The 26,913-nt window shown below is 36.8% G+C and overlaps 1 protein-coding gene across 2 annotated transcripts in view; it reads right to left on the bottom strand.

Moving 5' to 3' along the window:
- ITGA1 (integrin subunit alpha 1) overlaps positions 1–26,913 on the bottom strand; it is a 186,422-nt gene that overhangs the window by 121,198 nt on the left and 38,311 nt on the right. For both annotated transcript variants that reach the window (XR_009188370.2, XM_058308837.1), the window contains exon 2: positions 944–1,061. Coding sequence is in view for 1 of the 2 variants with exons in the window: in XM_058308837.1 (XP_058164820.1) it covers positions 944–1,061 (118 nt within the window). In the remaining variant the exon portion in view is untranslated. The remainder of the gene's footprint in view (positions 1–943; positions 1,062–26,913) is intronic.

Below are 26,913 nucleotides of genomic sequence, written 5' to 3'. Positions count from 1 at the left end.
AAGCATCCCCCAAAATTCTAGTTTACACTGGGGATGTAATATTTGTATTAGAAAATGTGAGAAGCCAAAGTCTTATTTTTTATTGTGTTTGGAGGACTAGTATAGTATAGGATAGCATAGTAGTATAAGCCCATTAATATGGAAGCTATACTAATTCTTTCAAGGCAGCATCTCATCTTTCTCCCAGCCCCTCCTACTGAATTTCAGCCACACACATTTAAGCTGCTCTAAACTGGGAACAGCTAAAGAACTATTGCCACAGAACATAATTACTGAACAAGGTCTATTTTGGATAGTAACCTTCCGTGAGGTCAATCCAGGCTTCCACAAAAATCATGAACCACTTCCTTTAAGGAATATTGCCAGGAAAATTTCTTTCTTTACTTAAAGTCTGTTTCCATTACCAAATGATTAGACTGCATTTTCAACCATAAATGATTCATTCTGTTGAAGTCTCATTCATAAAATAAGATATAGCCAAATAGTATTTTCCATTCTTTTTTTTTAAAGATTTATTTATTTCTCTCCCGTTCTCCCCCCGCCCCAGTTGTCTGTTCTCTGTGTCTATTTGCCACGTATTCTTTGTCCGCTTCTGTTGTTGTCAGCAGCACAGGAATCTGTGTTTCTTTTTCTTGCGTCATCTTGTTGTGTCAGCTCTCCGTGTGGGCAGCGCCATTCCTGGGCAGACTGAATTTTCTTTTGCACTGGGCAGCTCTCCTTACAGGGTACACTCCTTGCACGTGGGGCTACCCTGCGTGGCACGGCACTCCTTGTGCGCATCAGCACTGTGCGTGGGCCAGCTCCACATGGGTCAAGGAGGCCCAGGGTTTGAACCACTGACCTCCCATGTGGTAGACGGATGCGCTAACCACTGGGCCAAGTCCGCTTCCCTCCATTATCTTATAAAATAGCTAAACAACAACAAACAAAACTACTTGCTTACCATTTTCCTTCTTCATTTTCATATTGCTGAACAGTATATCCAAACATGTCCTCCACTGGGCCGCTGAAAGTCATTGAATTTTTCACATCAACATTGAATGATACGCAGAAGCCTAAAACTTTAAAGGGGAAAACAATGTCCAGTTAGAGTAAAATAAGATTCCATCATGTTTTCAATTATGGAAGGCAGTCTTGAGGTTACCATTATAAATTGTGCTCTTGTTAAAAAGAGTAATGAAAACTCAAATAATGAGAAATACAAGAAAGACCTATGATTACTACTGACTGAAAATCAACATGATGGCTTTAAACCATGTAAATATTAGCATTCAAGCAAAGTTCCATAGTAATTTTGTATCTTTATCATTCCCACAGCTAAATATTTCAGGATGTGTAGGGGGAAATCTGGAAGAAGCTCGATTTCACATATGACTAATGCCTTTGCAGATAAATTTTCAGTAGTGAGTCCTACAACAATCCATGGCCACTTATTAAGTGTAAACAGTTTCATTTTCCCTATTTAGATCACATGGACTGCGAGTATACCATGTAAGGACCTGGGAGAGGATGCTTTCTCTTGCTACTTCCAAACAGAAAAGCAAGCCAGTTCCTAGGCAGGCCTGAAATGTGCTCTGCTTCCTTCTCTGAAACAACCAGTGGGTGGAAGCTTATACTAATGTACTAAAGCCTACTTACAATGTTGTTTGTGGTAAAAAACCTCACAGGTTAGTTGAGATAAAATCTGAAGATGTATCTAGAGGGTTTACTCATAATGTGGCACATAGATATTCAGTGAGGGTTACTTCTCTTCTATTTCTTGGAAGCTAGGTAATGGAAACTCTAAAATTGAAACTGTCTTCTAAAGGGATTCTAGATTTATGTCCTCAAATGGATGGTAACAAATTCCATCTTTGGTTTTGCTTTTGAAAATGTACTTGTGATGTTTCAGAGTAGTCTCCTCCTAGATATAACTAATAATTCTACCCAAACAAAACTCCTTCAAAAAGCACAGAGCCTCCTAAGGTACATTCAGAAGCATTAATTCATTCTCTTTTGTTAAAACCATAATATAGCCACAAGGATTCTGAAAATTATCTTTCCTAGTCATCAATAATAGATGCAGAATGGATTTAATAACTCCAGTCTCTTAACCCTTACCCACTGGAAACTCTTCCAAAAATGCAGTCTAAATCCAGAGTGCTATAATTCATAATCTTCCAAATTGGATAACCATATTAAGTGCTTATGTGATATGCTAGATTGTAAAATTTTTCTGAAAAGAAACATACAAAAAAAGATATTCATATAAACCTACTTACAAAGACCTCCTTGATGTCCTCCACCTAGAAATTTAACTTTTCTCTAACTTCTTGCTATAGGTTGAATTATGTCCCCAAATGATATGTTGAAGTTCTAAACCCTGGTACCTGTGACTGTGACCCTATTTGAAAATAAGGTCTTTGCTGATGTATTCAGTTAAAGTGAGGCCCAAATCCAGTATCACAGATGTTCTTAGAAGAAGAGGAAGAGAAAAACCAGGGCATGAAGCCCATGTGAAGACACAGACAGAGACTGAAGTGATGAAGCTACACGCAAGCCAAGGAACACTAAGCATTGGCAGGAACCACCAGGAGCTCGGAAGAGGCCATCCCATGCCTCCCTAGAGCCTTCAGAGGAAGCAGGGCCATCCATGCTGACAAGCTGATTTCAGACTGCTGATCTCTAGAGCTGTGAGAGAATAAATTCCAACTGTTTTAAGCCACCAAGTGGTGGTAATTTGTTATGGCAGCTCTAGTAAATTTATGTACTACCTAAACCTCTTTTTTTTTATCTTTCAGGTAGGTAATTATCATACACTGTCAACATTGTAGTTATCTGTGTGAGAATTTGTTGCTTGATTGGAAGATACTTAAAGGCAGAGTCTCTCTTACTCATTGTTCTTATCTCTTGTCAAAGTCTAGCACAACTCCTTGCATATGGATGGGCAATAACATATTTGTAGAATGAAAAATAACACACTGAAGGAGCAAGTTGTAGAGATGAAATGGCAACTACATCACCTTTGTTTAAAAATATCTTACAGAGATGAAAATGTTCAAGTTAGATTTTTTTTTAAGTTCCTCAATTTATTCTTTGCGTTAACCATACCACTGGAATCAAAGCTAGTAATGCTTTTGGAGTTTGTAATTAAATCTCCAGGTAATGCATCAATCTCAAATCCTTCACTGAAAAAAGACATAAAAATGGTTATGATCTCTGGGATCATTTTCAGTCTTCAGTTCTATAATTTTAAGTGAAAAGTAGTGGTAGAACTTCATGGCACAACTACAGAACAAAAATATGACTGCCACTTTAATTCCTTTGGCTGGCCACTGAGGTTCCACTGTTATATTAGAGTAGGTGGCCTTTTGGTTTCTCAGGGCAGGCCCAGGATCAAGTTAGATTGTAAAGGGAGGGGAGAGATGACTTGGCAGTGAGAAAAAAAAAGTGTCCAAAGAATTTGGGAAGGTCTCTGTAAGTAATAAGATACAGGATAGGAGAAATATGGCTGTAAGATCATAGGAGAATGCAGAAAAAGAATAGATGGGTAGTACAGGTCCATTCATGTACAAGAACACTTCCTGTTTATTCTTCAAGGGTGATAGAGAACAGCTGGTTACCATCTTCTACATAATAATCTTTCGTATATTTGAAGACAATTTCAAACACTACTCACTCTCTACTCCAAACTAAATAGTGCATGCTGCTACACTTTTCTCACAGGTTTGGTTGTTTTATTTTTGAGAACTTTCAAAGGTCTATTTGTGATATAAGATATGTACAAAATGGTACTTCTGCAGTGCTGTTTCTCAACCTCAGCACTGTTAATTTGATCAGAGAAGATTCTGTCTTGAGGGCCTATCCTGTGCATTGTAGATTGCTTAGCAACTATCCCCGGGTTCTGTCCACTTGATGTCAGGAGCACTCCCAAGTTGGGACAATGAAAAATGTCACCCGACATTGCCAAATTTCCCTCGACATTGCTGAATTTCCCTCAGGACCCAAATCACCCCCAGTTGAGAATCATTTTTCAGCAGATAAAGGCCAGAACAAAAACACCAATTATTTTGATGAAGAAGGTGACTGAAAGCCAACGCTAGCCAGCAGACCAGCAGCATGGACATCAGCTGGGAGCTTGTAAGGAATGCAAAATCCCAGGCCCTGCCCAGATCTACTGGAACGGTAGCTGCAGCCTAACAAGATCCCCGGGGGAGCCATATTCCAGTGAAGATGGGAGAAGCACAGGTCTGTAACATGGTACCTCTTTTATAATATTGGTGCAGGTAACAAATTTACTTAAACTAAAATTTCTCACCATCCTTTAGTCAAAGAGGGAAAGAGAGTCTTCTTAATCAGGGTCAACTTCACCTCTTTTGAAGGATTTTTCTAGCACTTCATCATCTATGGGGTACACTTTATCAAAGGCCATTCTTGGTATCCTCATCACAAGACCAAGAGCTTTCGGTTTCCTTTTGGGGCCTGCTTGTTTATTGTACCTGTCCTGTGGAATCTCTAGGGGTGTATGCTGCACTTTTTTTTCAGTTCCTGTCCTTAGAATTACAAAGGCAATTTTCCTGAAGTGATTGTAAATTAGCCTCTTTCATGCTTTCTGAGGCACCAGGGAGCCTGAAGTACAGGAGATGATATATAAAAATAGTTTACATTTGTTCTTCTGATTTAAAGGAGTACATAAAGAGTAAAGCAACTTCTCATAACTTAGTTCAATGTTTATTTTGTTATACTAAATCGTCTTGGAACTTTATGTAACAGAAGTAAAACAAAATCATACTTGTTCTGAAAGGGAGGGGGGCAGGAAGGAGGAGGAGGCAAGAGAAGGGAAGGAGGAAAGGAAAGAAATAGAACAAAAGAAGCAAACAGAAACAGACTGAGGTGGTTTAAGGGGCAAAAGAGGGAAGATATTGAAAATGAAATTAAAACAGAGACAATAGATGTAAGAAGTACCTAAAACTGGAAAGGGTAAGATGAGGATGATTTTAGAAGAGAAGCCATTTATTAGCCCAAGTAATTCCACCTCCTGATAGGCAATGGTTGTGGGCAGATTTGGGGATAAGGTTTGTCTTCAGTGGAGATGGGCTGGGGAGGATGTGCAGAGTGATGGGGAAGAGAAGCCACGGCTACCGAGCTCCAGATGGAGTTTCATGAGAGTCTTTGGCTAAAATACATGTTTAAATTGAAATGAAATAAAAAAACTTGCTTCTCTTCAAATCTTGTTACAAAATTCTAAGGACTAAGAACAGAAAAGAAAGATGAAATTGTTGGTGTTGAAGTATTTCTTTTGTGAAAAACATCATTTTATACAATTTTCTTTACCCCAAGATGGAATTTGATGCATAAGACAATAAAATGAGAGAAAGAGAGAGAGAAGTAACCTATGGCTCTGTAGTGCTTGGCTACTTACAAACATTTTCATATGAATAATCATCTTGAGCTATTTAACAACCTATTAAAGACAGGGCAGCATCCTTACCTCTGTTTGTATATTAGGAAACTAAAGCTCAGAGAGGATAAGTTAAGGCCAGGCTTTGTCCAAGTTCAGTGGGTGGCAGAGGCAGGATTTAAAACCCAGTCTTGTGATGTTATATCATAAACTTTCTGTTACTATAGTGCTATTCAGTTGGTCAGATTAATAAAAATAAAATAATAATGACGGTAAATACAACCCTTTCCTGGTCCATGAGAACTCAATCAGCTTGTATCTTCATAGTGTTTGAGGCTAGGACCAACAGGGAAAGCTGAATGAAGGGGGCAGAACCTGGTCATCTCCAAAGGGGCTTGACTCTGGTTAAAGGAAAGCCTCCTTCCTCCATCTATCCCGAGGAACAAGAAGAGTCGCTGCAGCCTGATTGTTTGCCTTCTTAATGAAGAAAGCCCCTCTTGGACAGTGACACAGAAATTCTATCTAGTAATATCCAGGCTGGAGTATTTAATTGCCAATTGAATTTTGAATATTATAAATTCCAAGTCCAAGTCAAATAAATAGTGACAGGGAAGACATTAAAATGTTACCAGTTTTCTTTCAACAACTTTCTACAAATGTTATATAATCTAGAATAAATGGGAGAAATCATGCAACTAACATTATTTTTGTTATTTTTTAATATAAAGAATGAAATGATGACAAGAGTAAGATAGAGAATAATAATAATTGTGTTCTACAGTTAATATATTATTTGTTGCAAATTCCTTGGTGGTATAGAAAGATAGCAGGCTTTGGAGCTCATGACTTTTAAGTTTAAACCTATTTATTCCTTTCATTTTGTATTATTTACTTAGTCATTTAACTTTGTTCAACGAAACCACAAATATTAACTGAGTCTTTACCTTGTATTAGATACAGGCTTGGCTCTGGAGACATAGTCATTAAAAGACAGTGCCCCTACTCTCACAGAACTTACAGCTTAGCTGGGAAAAAAATTCCAGGAAGTGATTTAACCTTTATGAGCCTCAGTTTACCATATTTGAAATGAGCTTACAAACTTTTTCCAGGTATTGGTTGTTGTAAGAAATACAAATTATTCATGTAGTTATAGTGAATGCTCAATAAATGATAGTTAACTGCTCTCATAGGTAGAATTCAAAGAGTTGGTTTATCGCCTGACAGTTGAGTCTTCTTTTATGAGGAACCCCCTTCTCCCCCTTCTGATGACCATTTGTGTCCTGAAAAGCAATACATCAGTGGGACAGGACAGGTTCATTGTCTCATTTCCACTGTAAATTTCCTGTTTCTATATTTAAATACAATGACAAGTGTAAAGAAAATCTGAAGAGGATGTTAGGCCTTCCAAGTGGAAAAGCCAGCCATGGGAGAGAAGTGCAGGTGACACCTGTCCTTGCAGTTAGATCCCTGGGATTCTATTGCAGTTCCTTAAGAGGTAGGTCCTCCCAGCATCTGAGACCATAGCAAGGAAAAGTCTTCTTGCACTCTAATGAGACTCTCCTCATCTCTAATCTACTTTAAGAAATACAAGCCTATTCCAAAAACAGGATTAGCCTGCAGAGACACTTTCTGGTATATTCAGCCACACCAATTGACTCAAGAAATTGAGCCATCTGAGAATCAGAGAGCATGGTACAGGTAGTGCAGCCTCTGAGGTGCAATGCTGCTCAGCCTTAAACAGTCCTCAGACAGAATTGCTGGTACATTCTGGGCAGCATTTGCCTTTGGCTGTGGAAAGAGTTCACTCACCCCTGCTCAAATGGATAAAAATTCCTGAATTCATTTATGCTTACTACTAATAATAATATGAAACATTAGGTCTTTTCTATAATTTGACTGTAAATTTACTTTTTTCTCCTTAAATTCAGATAATACATATTCAATTTTGAGACACTCTAGGGGGTTGGAAGAAAAACATTTTAATTACCAGAGTTGGTGAAAGCTGGAAGCCCTTTTCCCCACCTTGTAACATATAATGAATCATTGTTATAATACCAGTTCTGTGGATCTGAAATCTTAATTAATTACTTCAGAGGCTAAGCAAGTTGGATCTCAATTTTGGTGAACATAGAACCTTAAAATATAAATTTGGTTTACATGATAGCCTTAAAAGATAAAATTTGACAGTATAAATGAATGTATCTAGAAATGTTGATTTGATGTCTGAGAAGATTATTTTTACATCACTGCTATTTTGACAAAGAGAAGGCAAATAACTTCAGTGGTAAAGACTCAGGAAATAAAGACAGAAGGAAAATAAGACAAATAGCAACAGCACCTTGACCAAAGAGTATAGAATCAACACAAGTTTTTGGAAATGACATAATAATTTCACATACAGGAAATCTTTGTTGGGAAAAATATATCCAACTCAAGGTCTCCTTAAAATAATTGGAACTGCCATATATATAGTTATGTTAGAAGAAAACACTGACAAATAAATCTCAGCCTTGAAAGTTCTCTCATCAGAAATGATGTAATATGTCAGCACAATAACCACCTCCATCAGCAAGTCCAGAAAAGGAAATCTAAATAAACACCTCGGTAGTCAAGCTTTTTCCAAGTTTCATACTGGGAAGCTGCTTTTTGACTTCAGTTTACTGTAGTGAGCAAATTGTTTAGATTTTGAGTGCTAAGGTCCTGTGGGCCTCCAGTTATTACAAATGGTATTTTGAGTTCAAAATGAGTGTGTGTATAACTACGCGTCTATACAGGGCAGGAGGGAAGGAGTCAAGGAGACATAATTCTTGGCACATAGTAGGTGTTTCGTAGAAGTTTGTTAAATGGACCTGGATGGAGTAAACAGAGAAATGATTTCTAGTACAAAGGTCATTCTAGCTGTAAGAACTTGCTCCCTTTTGTAAGTGCTGCCCAGAATATTAAACTCCAATGGAGTGTTTCCCAAACATCCTTTGTTTAAAAATCCCCCTTTTAAATTTTTCTACATAAGTTTATTCCTACACAGTGTTTGTTTTTCTTTGTAGTATCGACAGACATCGAATCTTTTCCCATATCCTCCTACCACAAATATTTGCCTGCTCTGCCAGGTCCTCTCAGACTGTCCCTACTCCTGATCTCTGAAATTCTTAAATAGTCTCTGAACGCAGCCTCCTCCACCCTATCAGCGTCATCTTCTGGCTCTCTGCTTTACAGGATAACAAAACTGCAGCTCACCAGGAGTCCTTGAACCCCACTGTGGGAAGCACGACTCGTGTGTTTATGCACGCAATGGGAACACACGGCTCAGCTCTCCAGCAGACCTGGCATCCTGAGAGCTGAACTCACTAATTTCTGCAACTACCCAGCATGGAGCGTTGTATATGGAAAAGCATACTATCTGCATCTTATTCAAGTATTTACTCAGAAAGTCTGAGGTATAAAGTCTTTGGATGAATAAACACCTGAAAAATTTGAACCTTTGTTAATGGAATCATTTTATTAAACTGCATTAATTTACATATAATCTCTCCTCAGTGACCCGTATGAGGTGGTTAACACATTGCCAATCTTAAGGTTATTTTTGTGTGTATGCACAATGGGTAGTTTTGAGGGTCAAGAGGGCAAAGAGATACTATATACTGTAAAATAAATGCTTCACACAATTTGCCTGGTAGCTTTAACTGGCAATGTCAAATTCAAGGCAATAATACATTTCATTATTGATTCTCCATTATCATTTCACAGGCTAATTTTTTGGATGGCTTGGGTGTGGGCTTTTGAAGGTCATGTACATGTACAAGGGAATGAGTTAATGGGAGACTCGGTTACTACCTTGGATTCTTCCATTGTTGCACTGGGGACAGAGGGTTAACCTACTTCTTTTTTGTTTGCTTGTAGGTTTAATAACCCCAATGAAGATTAGGAAACTGAAGATCACTCATTTCACTGTGTTTACTACCTCTTTGCTTTCCTGACCCACAAAACTACTTGTTGTTTATGCTAACAAATATAACCTTAAGACTGACAACATGTTACTATCTAATATATATCAATGAGAAGAAATTAAGTGTAAATTTTAAAAAAGTAATTAAGAATCTGTTAAAGTACAATTTATTATTCAGGTTATTTCTTCTAAGACATCAATGGACAGAGCACTTTTGGCAGCTGGAGATTGAGCCATCACATCTCAAATATGTGAGAAAAAATTATCCCATTTCCTAATGTCCAAATAGTATAAGAGATCCAAAAGTCAATCTCTATTTCTTTAATTAAACAATTTAGAGTTTGGGGCCAAAATTGTTTAAGTAAAAACAAAATTTAAGTCTAATGAAAAATAAAACAGAAATGAAAGTAAAAACATACCATAATATTTTCAAATACATATTACTTCAAAATTTAGATTTTTGAAATTTCAAGGAGTAAAAGTTTAAAGCATTTAAACAATATGATCATTCAGGCTGAAATATGGCTTTACCTATAAAATATTACAGATGTGGAAAAATAAATTAATTTAGTGATTTTTTTTAGATTGCAAAATAATTACTGTCTTTTAGAGCCAGACACAACATTATTTCAAAGAGGGAATACACATAGATTTTTTTTAATGTTTTAATTTTTAAGCTAGATTTTAAGAACATAGCCAACACATAAAATCAGATCTACCTGCATTTTATTTTGTCATGGACCCCAAAGAGATAATAGATGTAGTTTGCCTTGAACTCTGACTTTTATTTTTCATATTGTTCAGAAGTAGAAGAGAAAGTATTATAGATGTATAGCATTCCTTTTTTGATGGAATACGATTATGTAAATGCTTTCTGGTTTAACAAAATGGCCAATCATTAACATTAATGAATTACGAGCTTCATGAAGTTACTAGCAAAATTAAACAGTGTACAAACTCTGACAGTATATCCCAAACAAAAACAAAATCTAAGACAATGATCACTCATCCTAGAGGTACATAACTGCAATTTTAAATTCCAGGTACTAAGAAATGCCAGTACTGATTCCATTTATCAGGCTAATTTTTCTGAATGGCTGAGTATTGCCCCTCACAATACACCACCCCTTACACTGAAATGATTCTGTATAATTTTTCTCTTTTCCTAGCTGATTTTGATAGCAATTTTCCATTACATCATTCACTACCAAGCATTTTCTTCATTCAAAAGGCTTTTGGGTATGTCTGTTCAACTTAAAAATCATCCAGTTTATTGAGAGCAAATAATGCAAGCTAAAATAATATAATTTGTTAGTCACCTACAAACATTTGGAAAATAAATCAGAACGGATTTTAAAGTACAATGGGGTCTGTCGATAAGAGATGAGCAAAAATCTCAGTAGCCTGGAATGTTGAAATATCTCAGAAGGCAAGGGTCAGATGTATGCTTGTTTTCATTTAAGAGGAAAGAGATAACTTTCTGATGCTTTCTCTTCTAATTTGAGATAACTCTAAACTTTGTTTTCTTAGCTATAATTGTTGTTGCTAAGACCATGATGATCTTTTAGCACTTGGAAAATTAGTTGAACTACAACATCCTTGGATCTAGTTCTATTCCTATCTCTTAGGATCATCTTTTACATTCTTTCCATTTGTCCACTAGAATGTCTTGAAATTGAAGTAAATACAGATGTAATAGTCAATATCCCCAAGGACTAGTAGCCAATATTTTCCTTAAAAGGAAGCATTCTGGTATTTAGAATCACAACACTCATGATTAAGTACTTGTTATACACAAGGATCTTAAAATTCAGGGTAGCAGTCACCACTGGAGTGGGGCAAGGGGAAGGAGGAGAATAGGACCCAAATGGAGATGCAAACATAGCTTTCATTTTATGTTTTTAGAAGAAAATGCTTACTCCCCACTGCTGATGTTTCCTTTCATGTGGCTAGAGCTTCGAGGGCTGTAACACCCCCTAATCTATTTCTATACCCACCCTTCTTTCATACGTTATCAGATTGGTGAGTCTGGAAGGAGAAACTGGTGCAGCCACACTTCTCTTGGAGTGAGCCAGCTTGCAGAGAGAAAATACTTTGTTCTGTTCCTCCAGTGCCAGGGCCTGAGCTGATGTCCAGGAGGTAAGTCTGCCTAGTTCTGCACTTTAGTATTGGGAATTTCATTTATTAGTTGGTACAAGTTGTGCTCCCTTTCCCGACTCTGTCATTTCTCAATCAGTTCTGCTCTCGGATGATGAAGAGATTTGCCAAAAATCCTAAGGATGTTATATTTCTTATGAAAAACAAACAATTATGGATAAATGTTTAGATTTCACAAAGCCAGAGAGTAGGAACATTGGCATTTATATTATTCCTCATAATTTTCTTATTTGCTTGAAGTATATCATAATTTTTTAAAAGCTATAATTATTATAATTTTGAAGATATGCTAACACTACAAGACTTCTCCAATTCTTGTTGAATTTCATTAAAAATTAAAATGTTTCCCCTAATTATAACTGCTTTAAATGTTAGAGAAAACACAATGCCATTCTTATTTCATACAGCTAGCTACAAGGAGGCATAAAATAAAAGAACTTGGATGGATGATCCTTATTATCTTTATTCATTTCCTATTCTTTACAATTTCATGACTTTCAATGACATTGAGAGCACTGGATACAGAAGAAAATATAAGGAAGCAAGATTATGAAAACAGGGAGATAAGACAAGCAAAGTACAAAAACAGCCTGATGGGGAGAGGGAAGCAGATGTAGCTCAAACGACTGAGTGCCGGCTTCCCACATATGAGGTCGTGGGTTCAATCCCCGGTACTTCCTAAGAAGGAAACACACAACAAACAGACAAACAAACAAAAAAACAAGTTGGGGGAGCCAGTGTGGCTCCATGGTTGAGCCCTGGCTTCCCACATAGAGGTCCCTGATTCATGGGTTCACTCAGCCATGGTACCTCAAAAAAAAAATAATGTCCTGGGGGGTTGTAGCCTTGTAGCCAAGAGTGGTTTGCGCAAGCATTTATCAAGCCAAGAGAATTCAAGCCCTTGAATTCCAACACAAGTGAATAGGAAGGACTTCTTTAGAAGATAAAAGGAAAAGAGCTGCCCCTTATGCAGGGGGAACGATTTCATTCCTTGCCTCTAGACACCCTTTCAAAGGGAAAAGGGCCTCCTGAAATATGGAAGCCTGTGGAAGCCACGGGGACACACCTCCTCCACATCCGTGACCCCCAGGGAGGGTAGGAGTGAGGTGGCCCGGCACTCTGGATACACTTGACCGAGGGTGGACTTACAAAGGTAAAACAAATCCAAAGATTTTGGAGATAAAATAGGCACTATGATTAGCCAAAGTTCACTGTTTGCTTGAAAAAAAAATACTGGCTTGAAAAGGCACTGACTGCTAGTATTCTCATTACTTTCCTTAATTTCATCAGTAGCTGTGGCAGAGTGAAATTATTTCATGACTCCCAAAAAGAGAGCTTACATTTGGGGGCCAGTCCACTCCTATGGGTTTGAGACCTTTTCAATTGGACTACCTCAGTGAGTCGTTACTCAGATTGAGTCTCTGCCCCCTTGCTGGGTCTGATAAAAAACAGAAACACACAGGAAAAGAGAGCTTTGCCATTTTTTTTGATCCTACCATGTGAGAAAAAGGAAAGGCTGAAAATATTGAGGTCCAGGGAGAGATGACCAATATGCCTGAAAGCTTGCAGCTGAAATCTGGAAAAAAGTGGAGAAGCTAAGCCCAGGAGGAGGCCCGGTAAGAGACAAGCCCTATGCCTGGTTGCCCAGAGTTGAACTCTAGGAGAAGAAACAGCCTGGAGGAGAAGGCAGAGACTGGGCAGAGATCTCCTGCCATTTTGCTTCAACACATGGCAGATGAGTTGGGTGAGGAAGCACCTTTTAACGGTGCCTTGAGTTGGACTTTTCACAGTCTTGGAACTGTAAGCATTTATCCCAAATAAATATCCTTTACAAATGCCAACACATGTCTGGTACTTTGCATTGGGAGCCCTTTGGCAAACTACAACAGTAGTTGTTTAAAGTCTTGTTTCTTATGAATGATATTCTAGGACTGTGCTATTTAGTATGCATGGATTTTTGCCTCTTCAGAAAAGTGCAGACAAACTTGCCATGGAATTCAGGATTACATTAAGAAAGAGACACAGGTGCTGCTTTAGGAATGCATGATTTCTTATTCAGGGAGAATTTTAACATAAGAAATATGGACAGAAGTCAACTGATACTTACTGACTTTTCACTGACCATCTTTATTTCATATAAGCCAAGCCATCAGGAAGATGCAAAAGAAACAGGACATCACCCAGTTTAGGACTTACTAGCATGCTGGAGGTAGACTGAACATCTACTTCTGAGAATATAAAGATAGAAGGAAAAGGAAAACAAGAAATTCCAAGAAGAACTACAAGTATTATCAAGGTTAAACAGGATATAGCAAGATCATGACAGACAGATCAATGAAGACACATATTTGACAATTTGCCTCAAGTATTTGCAACCTTCGAAAAATTTCTGAAAATAATCATTTATCACCATTCCATGTATTCTTGCACTCTCTGTTCTTAAACTATTATTTGAATCTTTAAAGGGGCAGAAATTAGCCCAACCAAACTAATAAAAACAATACACTACATACATCAATGGAATCTAATAACACATTTTCTCAGAACAGTATTTTATATTAAAATACACACATACTCGGCTGTCTGTGAATTCATCAATTTGTCTTTTCTGTTGCCATAGTGTATTTTTAAAACATATCTCTGGTTATAACACTGTCCTATTATTGGATGGCTCTTCAGAGTTCAAAAATGCTATCCTTCTCCCTAAAATAACATTTTAGACCCATTAAAATGAAGCCTCATTCCACCTTTTCAATCTCATTACCTAAGAATGTCAAGTTTTGGCCAACCTTTAATATTTGAAATTCCCTGAACCATCTTGTATTCTCATTTGAACTTCTGTTAAAGTTGTTCCCTCTTCCAGGAATTCCTTTCTTTACTTCTTAGCTTGGTGACTTCCCATCCACCCTTCAAAACCCTACCACAAGGTCACCCCCCACCTTCCCCATAGTTAATTATTCTTCCTCTGTATTCCCATAGTACCTTTACATACTTATCCCATAGGACATATATTATATTATTAATCACTAGTTTACATGTTAGAGTCCCCTATTGGACTATAAAGTACTTAAAGTGAGCAATTCATATTCTCATCCTCAATACCTAGCAGTTTCCAGGAAAGACAAAGATGGCTTGTTGACGCCAAGTCCAGTTCTCCCTTTTCTTTAGTAATAAAATCCTTACCCAGAGCAGCAGTACACATGGCTCAAAGTAGCTTGCAGCTACATGTAACTATGTGACTAAATACCAGACAGTGAAAAGTAAGTGGAAATGTGTGAAGGATATCCAGGATGCTCCTTAAACAGAACTGACTCAACCTGAGAGGTTTCCCTTTTTTTGCCCTTCTACTTTCCCCCTTTTCCTTCTCCTGCCCTTCCATTTTTTCTTCCCTTAATAATGAAATACGGTCCTATGAACCTCTTTTATGTTTTATGATATTCTACATTTTTCTATATTGTTCAAGTCACTTTTTAAGTCACTGTTTGGTTTGGTTTTAAGTAACCCAGTCTTAACAGATTCCCTGGCACATAGGTGGTTAACAAAACTTGTTGAACAAATAAATGTGTAATGGGAATATTATTTCAAAAAATTATTATTTTTAATAATTATCTCCTGGAGGTTCTCAATTCTGTACTGCCTTACCCAGCCATTGTTTTTCTTTTTCTTTTTTAACTTTAATAGTATAATTCAACTAAACTGTAAACTCACCCACTTCCTTTTTTTCAATGGACAAATAACAGTTTTAAGATATATTTTAATTTAGAAATACATTTCTCTGAAAAATTTCAACTTACTTAAAAAATTATTACTCATAAATAGATTCTTGCTAGAAAATAACCTGGGTCTAAACTACAATTTTATGATCACATAAAAAAAAATCTCGAGAGTTACAACTATGACTCATGAAAAGTAGTATTAGTTGGCACCGAATAAGCTGTCAGAAAACTCGTAACTCTAGCCAAGAGCTGGGTAGTAAAATCAGATGGAATAATTTAAAAGAAAGGTAAAATGTCTGGGAAATGCATGTTCACTGAGAAAGCTTTTTCCATAAAATATATTGCCAAATGTTTTATGGAGCCCATAATACATCACATAATGTTAGGAGGTTGGTTTTTTGTTTTTGTTTTTGTTTTAAGACCTGGAGAGTTATATAAAGAATGCATCTTATGAAAATGCATGGATAATTAAGTGACATTAGAAGTAGTACACTCTTTTATGAGGCAATAGTTAGGACATGAGGTTACTGTATAGTAGCTTATCCTAGTAAAACATTTTACAATCGTTTCAGAGATGGTCTCTTCCAACTATTGATACTATAAAAATGTAAGAGACCAATTTCAAAGATTTTGACTACATAAGTTTTAAAAAACTAACCTCTTCTGAGAAATGGCATCTGATAAAATTAAATATAAGGATTTAGACATTTCTAATAGAATAATAAGGGTCTTCTCAATAACTAGAATATTTGTCAATATTTAAATCTGCCTTCAGGTTCCTAGAGATAGGGTTGATTCTCTATTTTAAGGGTATATAATATATAGTTATATACTGAAATTCCTGCAATAGAAATCCATTTGACTGACCCTAGGTACAATAACCTATTAAGTTTAGGAGAAGCTGTAAAAATTAATCATGACTTCCAAGTATTTTTCTGCAGTAGTGATAATTCATCAAATCTTATAGTTGGAAGGTATGGAGATATTCTGCCTATTGTTTAAATTGGCCCTCCCCTTTCAACTGAATCAAATAACTGCCTTCCTTTGGCATCTACTCAACCAGGGTTTCAGAAGATGCTGCCAAGATTTTAAGTGAACCTGCCACTCTAATCACAGCTGATTAGCTCAGGAATAAAGATCAGATCTAAAATGGGCCACAAAGTTTCTCATCTTCCTGGGCAAGTGGATTAATTCTAGGGGGACCAATGAGAATTCTCAACTCCCTGATTCCAGGTTAGCACCCTGGCGTAGGACCCTGTCCTGATAGAGAGGGCAATGGAGCAGGCGTCTCAGGAATTGATGGAGCTTGTTTCCTACCAGGAAGCAGGTTTATAGTGTGAGAGAGTGAAACTGAGATGAGAGGCAGGGAGTCTTAAAATACTGAAGGGAACTGAGAGGATATACAGTCCAATAAGTGGTCCCCTCTCAGCTTTATTTTTCTCTTGTTGTTGGATGACAAAGGATGGGAACAAAACTGATGTGGGGTAGCTAAGAAAAATTGATGGCAACAGTGGTATGACAATATTTCCTTTTCAAGTTTTTCAAAACACTATTTAAAAATTAAAAAGGAAAGACAGTAAGAAATAAGGACTGAGCCTGCTCCAACAGTAGATGGCAAGTATATAAATTTATATATGTGACTACATTATGACTATACTTATTCAGCAAACATTAATAAAAGTCTTGTACTATGTACAAGGAAATGTGTAAAAGCTATGAGGGATTAAATGGTGAAGTAAACATTGATTCTATCCTCATGGAGCTTGTAATCACTTGTGAGACATAAGGCATAATCAAATAACTAAATTAAAAGACTAAAAAATAAGAAAAAAGGAGAAAACCTCAAGTGATTACTGTAATTGTGATACCAATTATATAAATATTAACAGTCCTAGCTTTTGGGGGTGTGTTTTCCCTAATTGTTGAAATGGTTTGTATTATCAATAAGAGAATTAGAATATATCTTGGGACTTAACTTGGGTGATCCTTTATGTACCACTATGAGAAAAAGTGTGACCTTGTTTTATTAATTAGGTAGGTGATCAAATGTGCAAAAAACTTGTTGAGAGGACTCTACATGTGAAATTGGAAACTTTTATACTTTTATGTCTGTGTTAAAAGCCTTGCCAGAAGGTTGAAACAAAGCAGAATGGCAACATGCCACAGAACTCATCATGACTTTCATTCTAGGTCACATTTAACGTTGAAGTCTTCAATTATTCAACATAAGAATAATTTTTTGAAATACAAGTGAAACAGCAGAATGGTGGTGATGTCACCACAGAATAATTGCAGCTTTGTGTCAGGCTGGTCTTATTAGAAGGGCAGAGCGGAATTAGGCACCAGCCTGCCAAGCCACAGATTGACATCCCTGCCTGCTGTTAAGGGTCAATAGCTACTAGAGTGAGTGATTTTGTTGTCGAGTCAGTTACTTCATAGCCAATTTATGTGGCATATTTTTCTTTCATACCTTGAGCGCAACTGTTATTCCATATTAGCATCAAAGATCAATAATGCAATTTGCGTCAACATTTTATAAAATATTGGGCCTTTTACAGCTTTAAAGATATAAAAAGAACTTTGTAAATATTGTTTTGTAAATTGATCTTTTTAAATTTTGAACCTTTGACTACTAAGTAATCACTTTCTGGATTAATTCCAATTTAAAAATGACTGATGTTTTTAAAAACATACCTGCCAAATGAATAAAGGGAAAGTATTTTTTTGTTTGTTTGTTTAGATATATTCCCTGGTAAAATAATCAAGACATCTCAAATTTTCACACAGTTCTGTATATGAAAACTTCCTAAATTTATCTTTGACAACATGTTTTACAGTGTGGGTGCAATTAGTCAATGTGGTGAATCAAAGCTTTGTCATCCATTTCTTAAGAGATAGTACTGTCCAAGAAGGGAAGAAAAAGAATTCCAGAATAGCTCTAGAGTACAGAATTTGGGCTTCTAAGCTTTTAGCCTTCTAAATAAGGCCATTGTCCAAAACCTTATATTTGTGTTTTCTCATACTGAAACTGCTTTTCCACTGCTATATACCCTACCAGCTTTTTTAGATTTAGGAACTGATATAACTTTTTAATATATTGATTCAAATGCCATTATTGGAAGTAAAGATTACTTAATTTATATAATTATTTAAAAGAAACCATTAAATGAGCCCCAACAAGGTGGGTCATACATTTAATGATATACTAAAATGCAAAGGGGCTGGGGTGAAGTGTTAGGTATAATGGTTTGTTTTACGCATGGAATCCTCAATCTGAAATAAGATCAAACTTGAGAATCACAATGATCAAAATGCCTAACTGCCAACATTATTGATGACTTAAGAACAAAAGCGAAGAAACAAGAATCCATCATGGTTAATAGAGTGAACTAAAAAAATACACCTTCTAGTCATTTTTAAAGTCCTCTGTATTTGGCAAAACAATGAAACAAATTATTTACTATGTGTTCTGTTTATTTATACATGTGTATATTGTTAACTTCCTCCTCAAAGGCAAACAAACAACAAAAAAAAGCACATAGGCATCCTTAGAAAATCTTATCTGAAAACTTCCTTTTCAAAATCAACGTACATGAAGACATTTTTCAAAAACTTGATTAAGAATTTCTCGTTTGTAGGGTGGAGGGCATAAGATGAATTACTCTCATTCTCCCCAATCAACAGCTCTATTGACTCAGAAACTCAAATTACCACATTTGTCTAAAATTGTTTTCCATTTCTTTTCTTAAAACCTTTCTGTTTAATTGAAGCCTGTGACGTACATTCAGAAAAGGGCACACATTATCATTTGTGACAAGACAAATATACTTAAGGACACAAATTATAACAGAGTGAACACAATCATGTAACGACCACTCAGGCCTAGAAGAACAGTTCCAGCATATCTGAAGCCCCCTTGAATCTATTTCCTTTTAAAATGAGGAGACAATTAGTCACCCTAATCATATAATAAGGCTTATTTTTTAAAAATAAACTTTCTTATGTAGCAACTCTTGTAGATTCACATGCGGTTTTAACAAATAATACAGGGAGGTTCCATGTATCCTTCACCAGTTTGCTTTTAGAGAACTTTATGTCCTTGTTTATCCTCCTTAAAGTAATAAAATAAAATTTCTCTTTGGGTGGCTACTATAGGATTGTGTAATTGGGCTTTCTGCAGCTTGGGCTTCCTGCCACTAACATTGGGTAAAAGTATAATACGTTTTACTTGGTTACTTATCAGCCCAGAAACATAAAACAACCTTCCCAGCTATTTTATCTTTCATAGAAAAGGAAAGACAAATAAGGACAGATATTAAAGTTTGGAGGATTCATGTACTTATTCAAATGTATTTTCCATCTTTAGTTTGATAAGAGATTTATAATCACTTTATTTTTTTACTCTATACAGGTCATAGGACAAAACATGCTAAAAGGCTGAAAGAAATTAGGTCACAGACCATTAAGTATGAGAATATAAAGCAAATACAGCACTCTCACAGTACAGTACATTTTCTTCAAGCTATAGCTCTTCAGACATCTGACATACCATCTATCTTGGGAGTGTAGAATATGCTAATGATATTTTATATACTTGTTAAATAAATTGACAAGTGATGATTATATGTTTATTTGTAAGGCTAACACATAAATGCAAAAATCTATTTTATTTTCTAACCTTGTGGAGAGAAGTTAAAAGAAATAGTAAAAGTACTATTTCAGTTCTTTCCCGTCTTTTCCCTTGTTTTCTCCTAGTTTTTAAAATATTTCTCTGCCTTTCCCCATATTTCACCACTCTCTACAGTCCTCTCTCAGTCTCTGCTGGGGTGTTTTTAAATGACCAACCACAGGCTAAACATTGATCAAGTAAATAAACATTTACTGGTTGTGGGTTCTGCCCAAAGCCAGATCATGGACCCAAAATCACAACTATAAGACGGCTCAGCCTCCTCTTGACATAGAGGTGCAATGGACACAACCAATCCAATGTCCACATAGAAGAGGTGGCATTGGATTGGGAAAAGTGGACATGGTGGCTGATGGGTATGGGGAAAGGCAGGAAGAGATGAGAGGTGGAGGCGTCTTTGGGACATGGAGCTGCCCTGGATGGTGCTTCAGAGGCAATCACCAGACATTGTAAATCCTCACAGGGCCCACTGGATGGAATGGAGGAGAGTATGGGCCATGATGTGGACCATTGACTATGAGGTGCAGAGGTGCCCAAAGATGTACTTACCAAATCCAATGGATGTGTCATGATGATGGGAATGAGTGTTGCTGGGGGGGGGAGAGGTGGGGTGGGGGGGTGGGGTTGAATGGGACCTCACATATATATTTTTAAAGTAATATTATTACAAAGTCAATAAAAAATATATATATATATATTATTCAAAAAAAAAAAAAAAAAAGAAGGCTCAGGAGTTAGGTAATCTCCATTTTCCTAAGGGGGAAAAAAAAATGGGTGTTAGAAAAAAAATAGCCTTTGATAGCCCTCACTATGAATATATACATTTAGATGTTTATTTGTAATTTAAATATCTATAACCTAGTAATAAAATTTTATAGTAATACGAACATTATAAAGAGCCACAAATTAACTTGAAAAATCTTGTCTGAAGTATTTTACTTATCAAAAATTAATTGATTTGAAACCTCTGGAAGATGGCAGACTAGAAAGACTCAGGACTCTCTTCTCTCCCAGAAAAATAGCTAGAGGACAGGCAGAAATGGCCTGGAAAAAAATCTTCTAGGATTTAGGATACCAGGGATAGCCCAGACACTGCCCAGAAGAGGGAGGGACAAAGGAAAAGAATCATGATGGCAAATGAGTTAAAAGAGGCAGCTGTAGCTGCTGGTGCCCTCCCCCCATACTATAGACACTTCTGAATTCTCAGGCCTCAGGGCCTGTGACTACAGATGAAGGGGCCCCAGGGATCCACCTTCTAAGGAAAGGGGAGAGAAAGGGACACAGCCTAAGGCTGACACAGCTTTGACCTGCAAATTTGGTCCCAAGAGCTCTTCCATGCTAGGTAGAGCCAAGCCATTGATTGCCTTGAGAGCTGGCTAGGGACTAAAGAGATCCGATCCTCTCAATCTCCCTCTCTACTGACAGGGACTGGTTGTTGAGGTTTCAGAGGGAGTGGAATTATTTCCCACCCTGGAAAAGTGATGGAGCTGCCAGCAAACATTGGAGAACTGCCTCTGAGAAAGTTTGAATTACTAAACTTTTAGCCTTGGGCAGGATCCTCTATCACAATGATACCATCTGTTTTGCAGCAAACACACTCCCACCAGGCACTGAACTGAGAGGTCTGCCAAAGAGTGCCATCTGTGGGCAAACCAAAGAAGTGGACGTGAGGAACTTTAATGTAAATAAGAGAGGATTTTTAGGGCCTTTACAGCCTCTTTTCCCAAGGCCCTAGGAAGCCTGTCTGCAACCTGTTACTGGGTAGAGGGTCAAGATGAGCAACTAATAGGGAAAATCCTAAAGACCCAAACAGGTTGAACCAAGAATCAAAGAACAGCAGTCACACACAGCCTCCCATCACTAAATCCTACTAAAGAGAAAAAAATTGAGCATCTGATTAAACTCACCACCCAAATCAGATGCCTAGACATCAGCAAAAAATTACAAGCCATACTCAAAGGAAGGAATGGCCCAAGGAAAGGAATATATCAAAGCCTGAGAAGAGATGTAGGATTTGAGACAACTAATCAACCAACTGCACACAAATTTCCAAAATCAAATTAATGAGTAGAAAGACAGTATGGTTAAAGAGATAAAGGACATCAACAAGACAATGAGTGAACACAAAGAAGAATTTGAAAACCTGAATAGAAAAGCAATAATTTATAGGAATGAAAGACACAATGGGTGATATAAAAAAACACATTAGAGGCATACAACAGGAGATTTGAAATGACAGAAGAAATAATAAGTAATACAGAAGACCAAAACAGCTGAAATTGAAGACAGAAAAGAACAGAGAGAGAAAAGAATGGAAAATTGAGCAGGGGCTCAGGGAGTTGGATAACAGCTTGAAATGCAACAATACACATGTCATGGTAGTTCCAGAAGGAGATGATAAGGGAAAAGGGACAGAAAGAGTATTGAGGAAATAAATTGCTGAAAATTTTCCAACTCTCATGAAGGGAATGAACTTATATGTCCAAGAAGTGCAGTATACCCAATTCAAATAAATCTGAATAAACCTACTCCAAGACACATACTACTCAGAATGTCACACATCAAAGATAAAGAGAAAATTCTAAGAGCAGCTAGGGAAAAGCAAACCATTGCATAAAAGGGATGCCTAGTAAGACTTACTGCAGATTTCTCTTCAGAAACCATGGAGATGAGAAGACAGTGGTATGATACAATTAGAATACTGAAAGTGAAAAAATGCCAGCCAAGAACTCTACCCAGCAAAACTGTTCCTCAAATATGAGGGTGAGTTTAAAATACTCACAAACAAACAGAAACTAAGAGAATTTGTAAAAAGTAATCGCCCTTTTCAGGAAATATTAAAGGAAACCTTAGAACATGAAAGAAAAAGGCGGGAGAAAGAGAGGCTTAGAAGGAAATATAGAAGAAAGAATAGCAGAAAGGATAACCAAAAAATAAAAGGACAGATGAAACTAAGATACAACATATGAAAACCAAAGAATAAAATGGTGCAAGTAAATAATGCATTTACAGTATATCATTGAATATGAATGGGCTAAACTCCCCAATCAAAAGACATAGGCTGACAGAACGAATTAAAAAAAAATTTTTTTTTTTAAAGAGCCAGTAATATGCTGCCTACAAGAGATTCACCTTAGACCCAGGGACACAAACTAGCTGAAAGTTAAAGGTTGGAAATACATACTCCATGCAAACAGAATAATAAAAAAAAGAGCAGCAGTAGCTATAATAAGATTGGACAAAACAGACATTAAATGAAAAAAATTTGTAAGAGATACAGAAGGCCATTATACATTAATAAATGGGACAACCCACCAGGAAGAAATAACAAGTCATAAATATCTACACACCTAACCAGGGTACCCCAAAATACATGAGGCAAACTCTGGGAAAATTGAAGAAAGAAATGGATATCTTTACAATAATAGCTGGAAACTTCAAAACACCATGCACATCATTAGATAGAACAACTAGACAGAAGTTCAACAAGGAAATAGAAAACTTGGACAATATAATAAATGAGCTAGACCTAACAGACATGTACATAATGTTGCACACAAACTGAGCAGGTTATACATTCTTCTCAAGTGCTCATGGCTCTTTCTCCAGAATAGACCACATGTTAGGTCACAACTGAAGTCTCAATAAATATAAAAATATTGAAATTACACAAAGCACCTTCCAGATCATAATGGAATGAAACAGGATATCAATAATAGACAGGAAAGAGGTAAATTTGCAAATGTGTGGAGGCTGAAAAACACACTCCTAAATAATCAGTGAGTCAAAGAAGAAATTGTAAGTGAAATTAGTAAATAATTGAGATGAATGAAAATGAGAACACAACTTACCAAAACTTATGGGATACAGTGAAGGCAAGAGGCAAGAGGTAAATTTTAGCTCTAAATGCCTATATTAAAAAAAAGAGCTGAAATAAAAAATCTACATGAACAATTGAAGGAAATAGAAAAAGAACAGCAAACTACTCCCAAAGGAAGCAGAAGGAAAGAAATAATGAATATTAAAGCAGAAATAAATGAAATCGAGAATAATAACAACAACAACAAAATAAGGCAGAGAAAATCATCAAAACCAAAACCTGGTTCTGTGAGAAAATAATGAAATTGACCAACCCCTAGCTAGACTAACAAAGACAAAAAGAGAGAAGATGCAAATAAATAAAATCAGAAATGAAAGAGGTGAAGTTATGACTGACCCCAGAGAAATAAAAAAGACCATAAAAAGATATTGTGAGAAATCTGTATGCCAACAAACTAGACAACCTAGATGAAATGGACAAATTCCTAGAAATGTGCGAACAGCCTACACTGATACCACAAGAAAATCCAGAACTTAACAAACTAATCACATTTAAAGAGACTGAATCAGTCATCAAAAATACCCCAAAAAAGTAAAGTCCAGGCCTAGATAGCTTCACAGGTAAATTCTACCAAGCATTTCAAGAAGAATTAACACGAATCCTGTTTAAGCTCTTCCAGAGTATTGAAGAGGAGGGAAAATTACCCAACATGTTTAATGAAGCCAACATCCCCTTAATACCAAAGCCACATAGAGACACTACAAGAAAAGAAAATTACAGACCAATCTCTCTAATGAACACAGATGCATAAATTAAAAAAAAAAAAAGTACTTACAAATAGAATCCAAAAGCATATCAAAAGATATGGGATGTATTCCTCGTATTCAATGTTGGTTCAACATAAAATCAATTAATGTAAAACACCACATTATCAAATATAAGGAAAATGCCACGAGATCATCTTGATCGAAGCAGACAAAAACATTGCACAAAATTAGAATCCTTTCTTGATAAGAACTCTTTGAAAGATAGGAATAGAAGGAAAGTTGCTCAATAGATAAAAGACATATGTGAGAAACCCACAGCCAGCATTGTACTCAATGAAAGCTTCCCCTCTAAGATCAGGAACAAGACAAGAATGATCACTGCCACCATTGTTATGCAACATTGTGCTAGACGTTCTAGTTAGAGCAATTAGAGAAGAAAACAACTAAAAAAAAAAAAAAGGCATCCAAATAGGAAAAGAGGAAGTAAAACTCTTACTATTTGTAGATGAAATGACCCTATATTTAGAAAATTCTTAAATGTCTACTTGAGTTAATAAATGAGTTCAACAAAGTAGCAGGATACAAGATCTACATTTAAAAATTAGTAATGTTTCTGTACACTAGTTTTGAACAATTTGAGGAGGAAATCAGGGGGGAAATTCCAGTTATGATACCAACAAAAAACTGAAATACCTTGGAATCAATTTAACCAAAGAAGTAGAGGACCCATATGCAAAAACTACAAAACAATGCTAAAACAAACCAAGGAAAACCTAAACAAACTGAAAGACATTCTGTGTTCATGGATTGGAAGACTAAATATCATGAAGATGTCAATCCTACCCAAACTGATTTATAGATTCAATGCAACACCAATCAAAATTCCAATAACCTACTTTACAGAAATAGAAAAGGCAATTACCAAATTCATTTGAAAGTGCACCCAAATAGCCAAAAACATTCTACACATGAAGAGTGACATGGGAGAATTCTTACTACCTGGACTTGAAACATATTACAAGGCTACAATGGTCAAAACAGCATGGTTTTTGGCATAAAGATAGACACATCAATCAGTGGAATAGAATTGAGAGTCCAGAAATAAACCCTCACTTCTATGGCCAAATGGTTTTCAACAAACCTACCAAAACCATGTAACAGGACATAAGAGCCTCTTCAACAAATGGTGCTGGGAGAACTGGATACCCATAACCATAAGCTTAAAGGAGGACCCCTATCCAACTTCCTATACAAGAATCAACTCAAAATGTATCAAAGACCTAAATGTAAAAGCCAGGACCACAAAACTATTAGAAGAAAATACAGGGAAAAATCTTAACGACTTTCTGGTAGACTGGTGATTTCTTGGAACTTACACCGAAAGCATGCACAACAAAAGGAAAAATAGATAAATGGGATCTCCTCAAAATTAAACACTTTTGTACCTCAAAGGACTTTGTCAAAAGGGTGAAAAGGGAGCCAACTCAATGGGAGAAAATATTTGGAAATCACATATCCAATAATGCTTTAATATCCATGATATATAGAGATGCTACAACTCAACAGTAAAAAGACAACCCAGGGAAGTGGATTTGGCCCAATAGTTAGGGCATCTGCCTATACCATATGGGAAGTCCAAGGTTCAAACCCAGGGTCTCCTGACCCATGTGATGAGCTGGCCCATGTGCAGTGCTGATGAGCTCAAGGAGTGCCCTGCCATGCAGGGGGTCCCCCGCATAGGGGAGTCCCTCACATGGGGGAGCCCTACGCACAAGGAGTGTGCCCTGTAAGGAGAGCCACCCTGAGCAAAAAAAAGTGCAGCCTGCCCAGGAGTGGCACTGCAAACACGGAGAGCTGACACAGCAAAGATGATGCAACAAAAAGAGACACAGATTCCCCATGCCGCTGACAAGAATACAGAAGTGGACACAGAAGAATACACAGTGAATGGACACAGAGAGCAGACAACCGGGGGGCGGGGGGTAGGGGGTGGGGGGGCAGGGAAGGGGAGAGAAATAAATAAAAAATAAATCTTTTTTTAAAAAAACACAACCCAATTAAAAAATTGGCAAAAGACTTGAATAGACATCTGCCCAAAGAAGAAATACAAACGGCAGAAAAACACACGAAAAAAATTCCAATATCACTAGGAATTGGGGAAATGCAAATCAAATAAAAGCTACAATGAGATATTATTTCACACCTATTAGACTAGCCACTGTTAAAAAAACCTCCAAACTACAAGTGTTGGAGGGGATATGGAGAGTTAGGAGCACTTATTCACTACTGGAGGGCATGTAGAATGGTACAGCCACTGCGGAGGACTGCTTTGCAGTTCCTAAATAAGTTGAATATGGATATGGCATGTGACCCAGCAATACCACTACTAGGTATATACCCAGAAGAACTGAGCAGGGACACAAACAGGCATCTGCACACTGAT

The sequence above is a fragment of the Dasypus novemcinctus genome, chromosome 2 (genome assembly GCF_030445035.2).
Source record: "Dasypus novemcinctus isolate mDasNov1 chromosome 2, mDasNov1.1.hap2, whole genome shotgun sequence".
Taxonomy (NCBI): domain Eukaryota; kingdom Metazoa; phylum Chordata; class Mammalia; order Cingulata; family Dasypodidae; genus Dasypus; species Dasypus novemcinctus.
The sequence above is the reverse complement of the archived record's forward strand: the minus strand, read 5'-3'. Positions and strand labels throughout refer to the sequence as shown.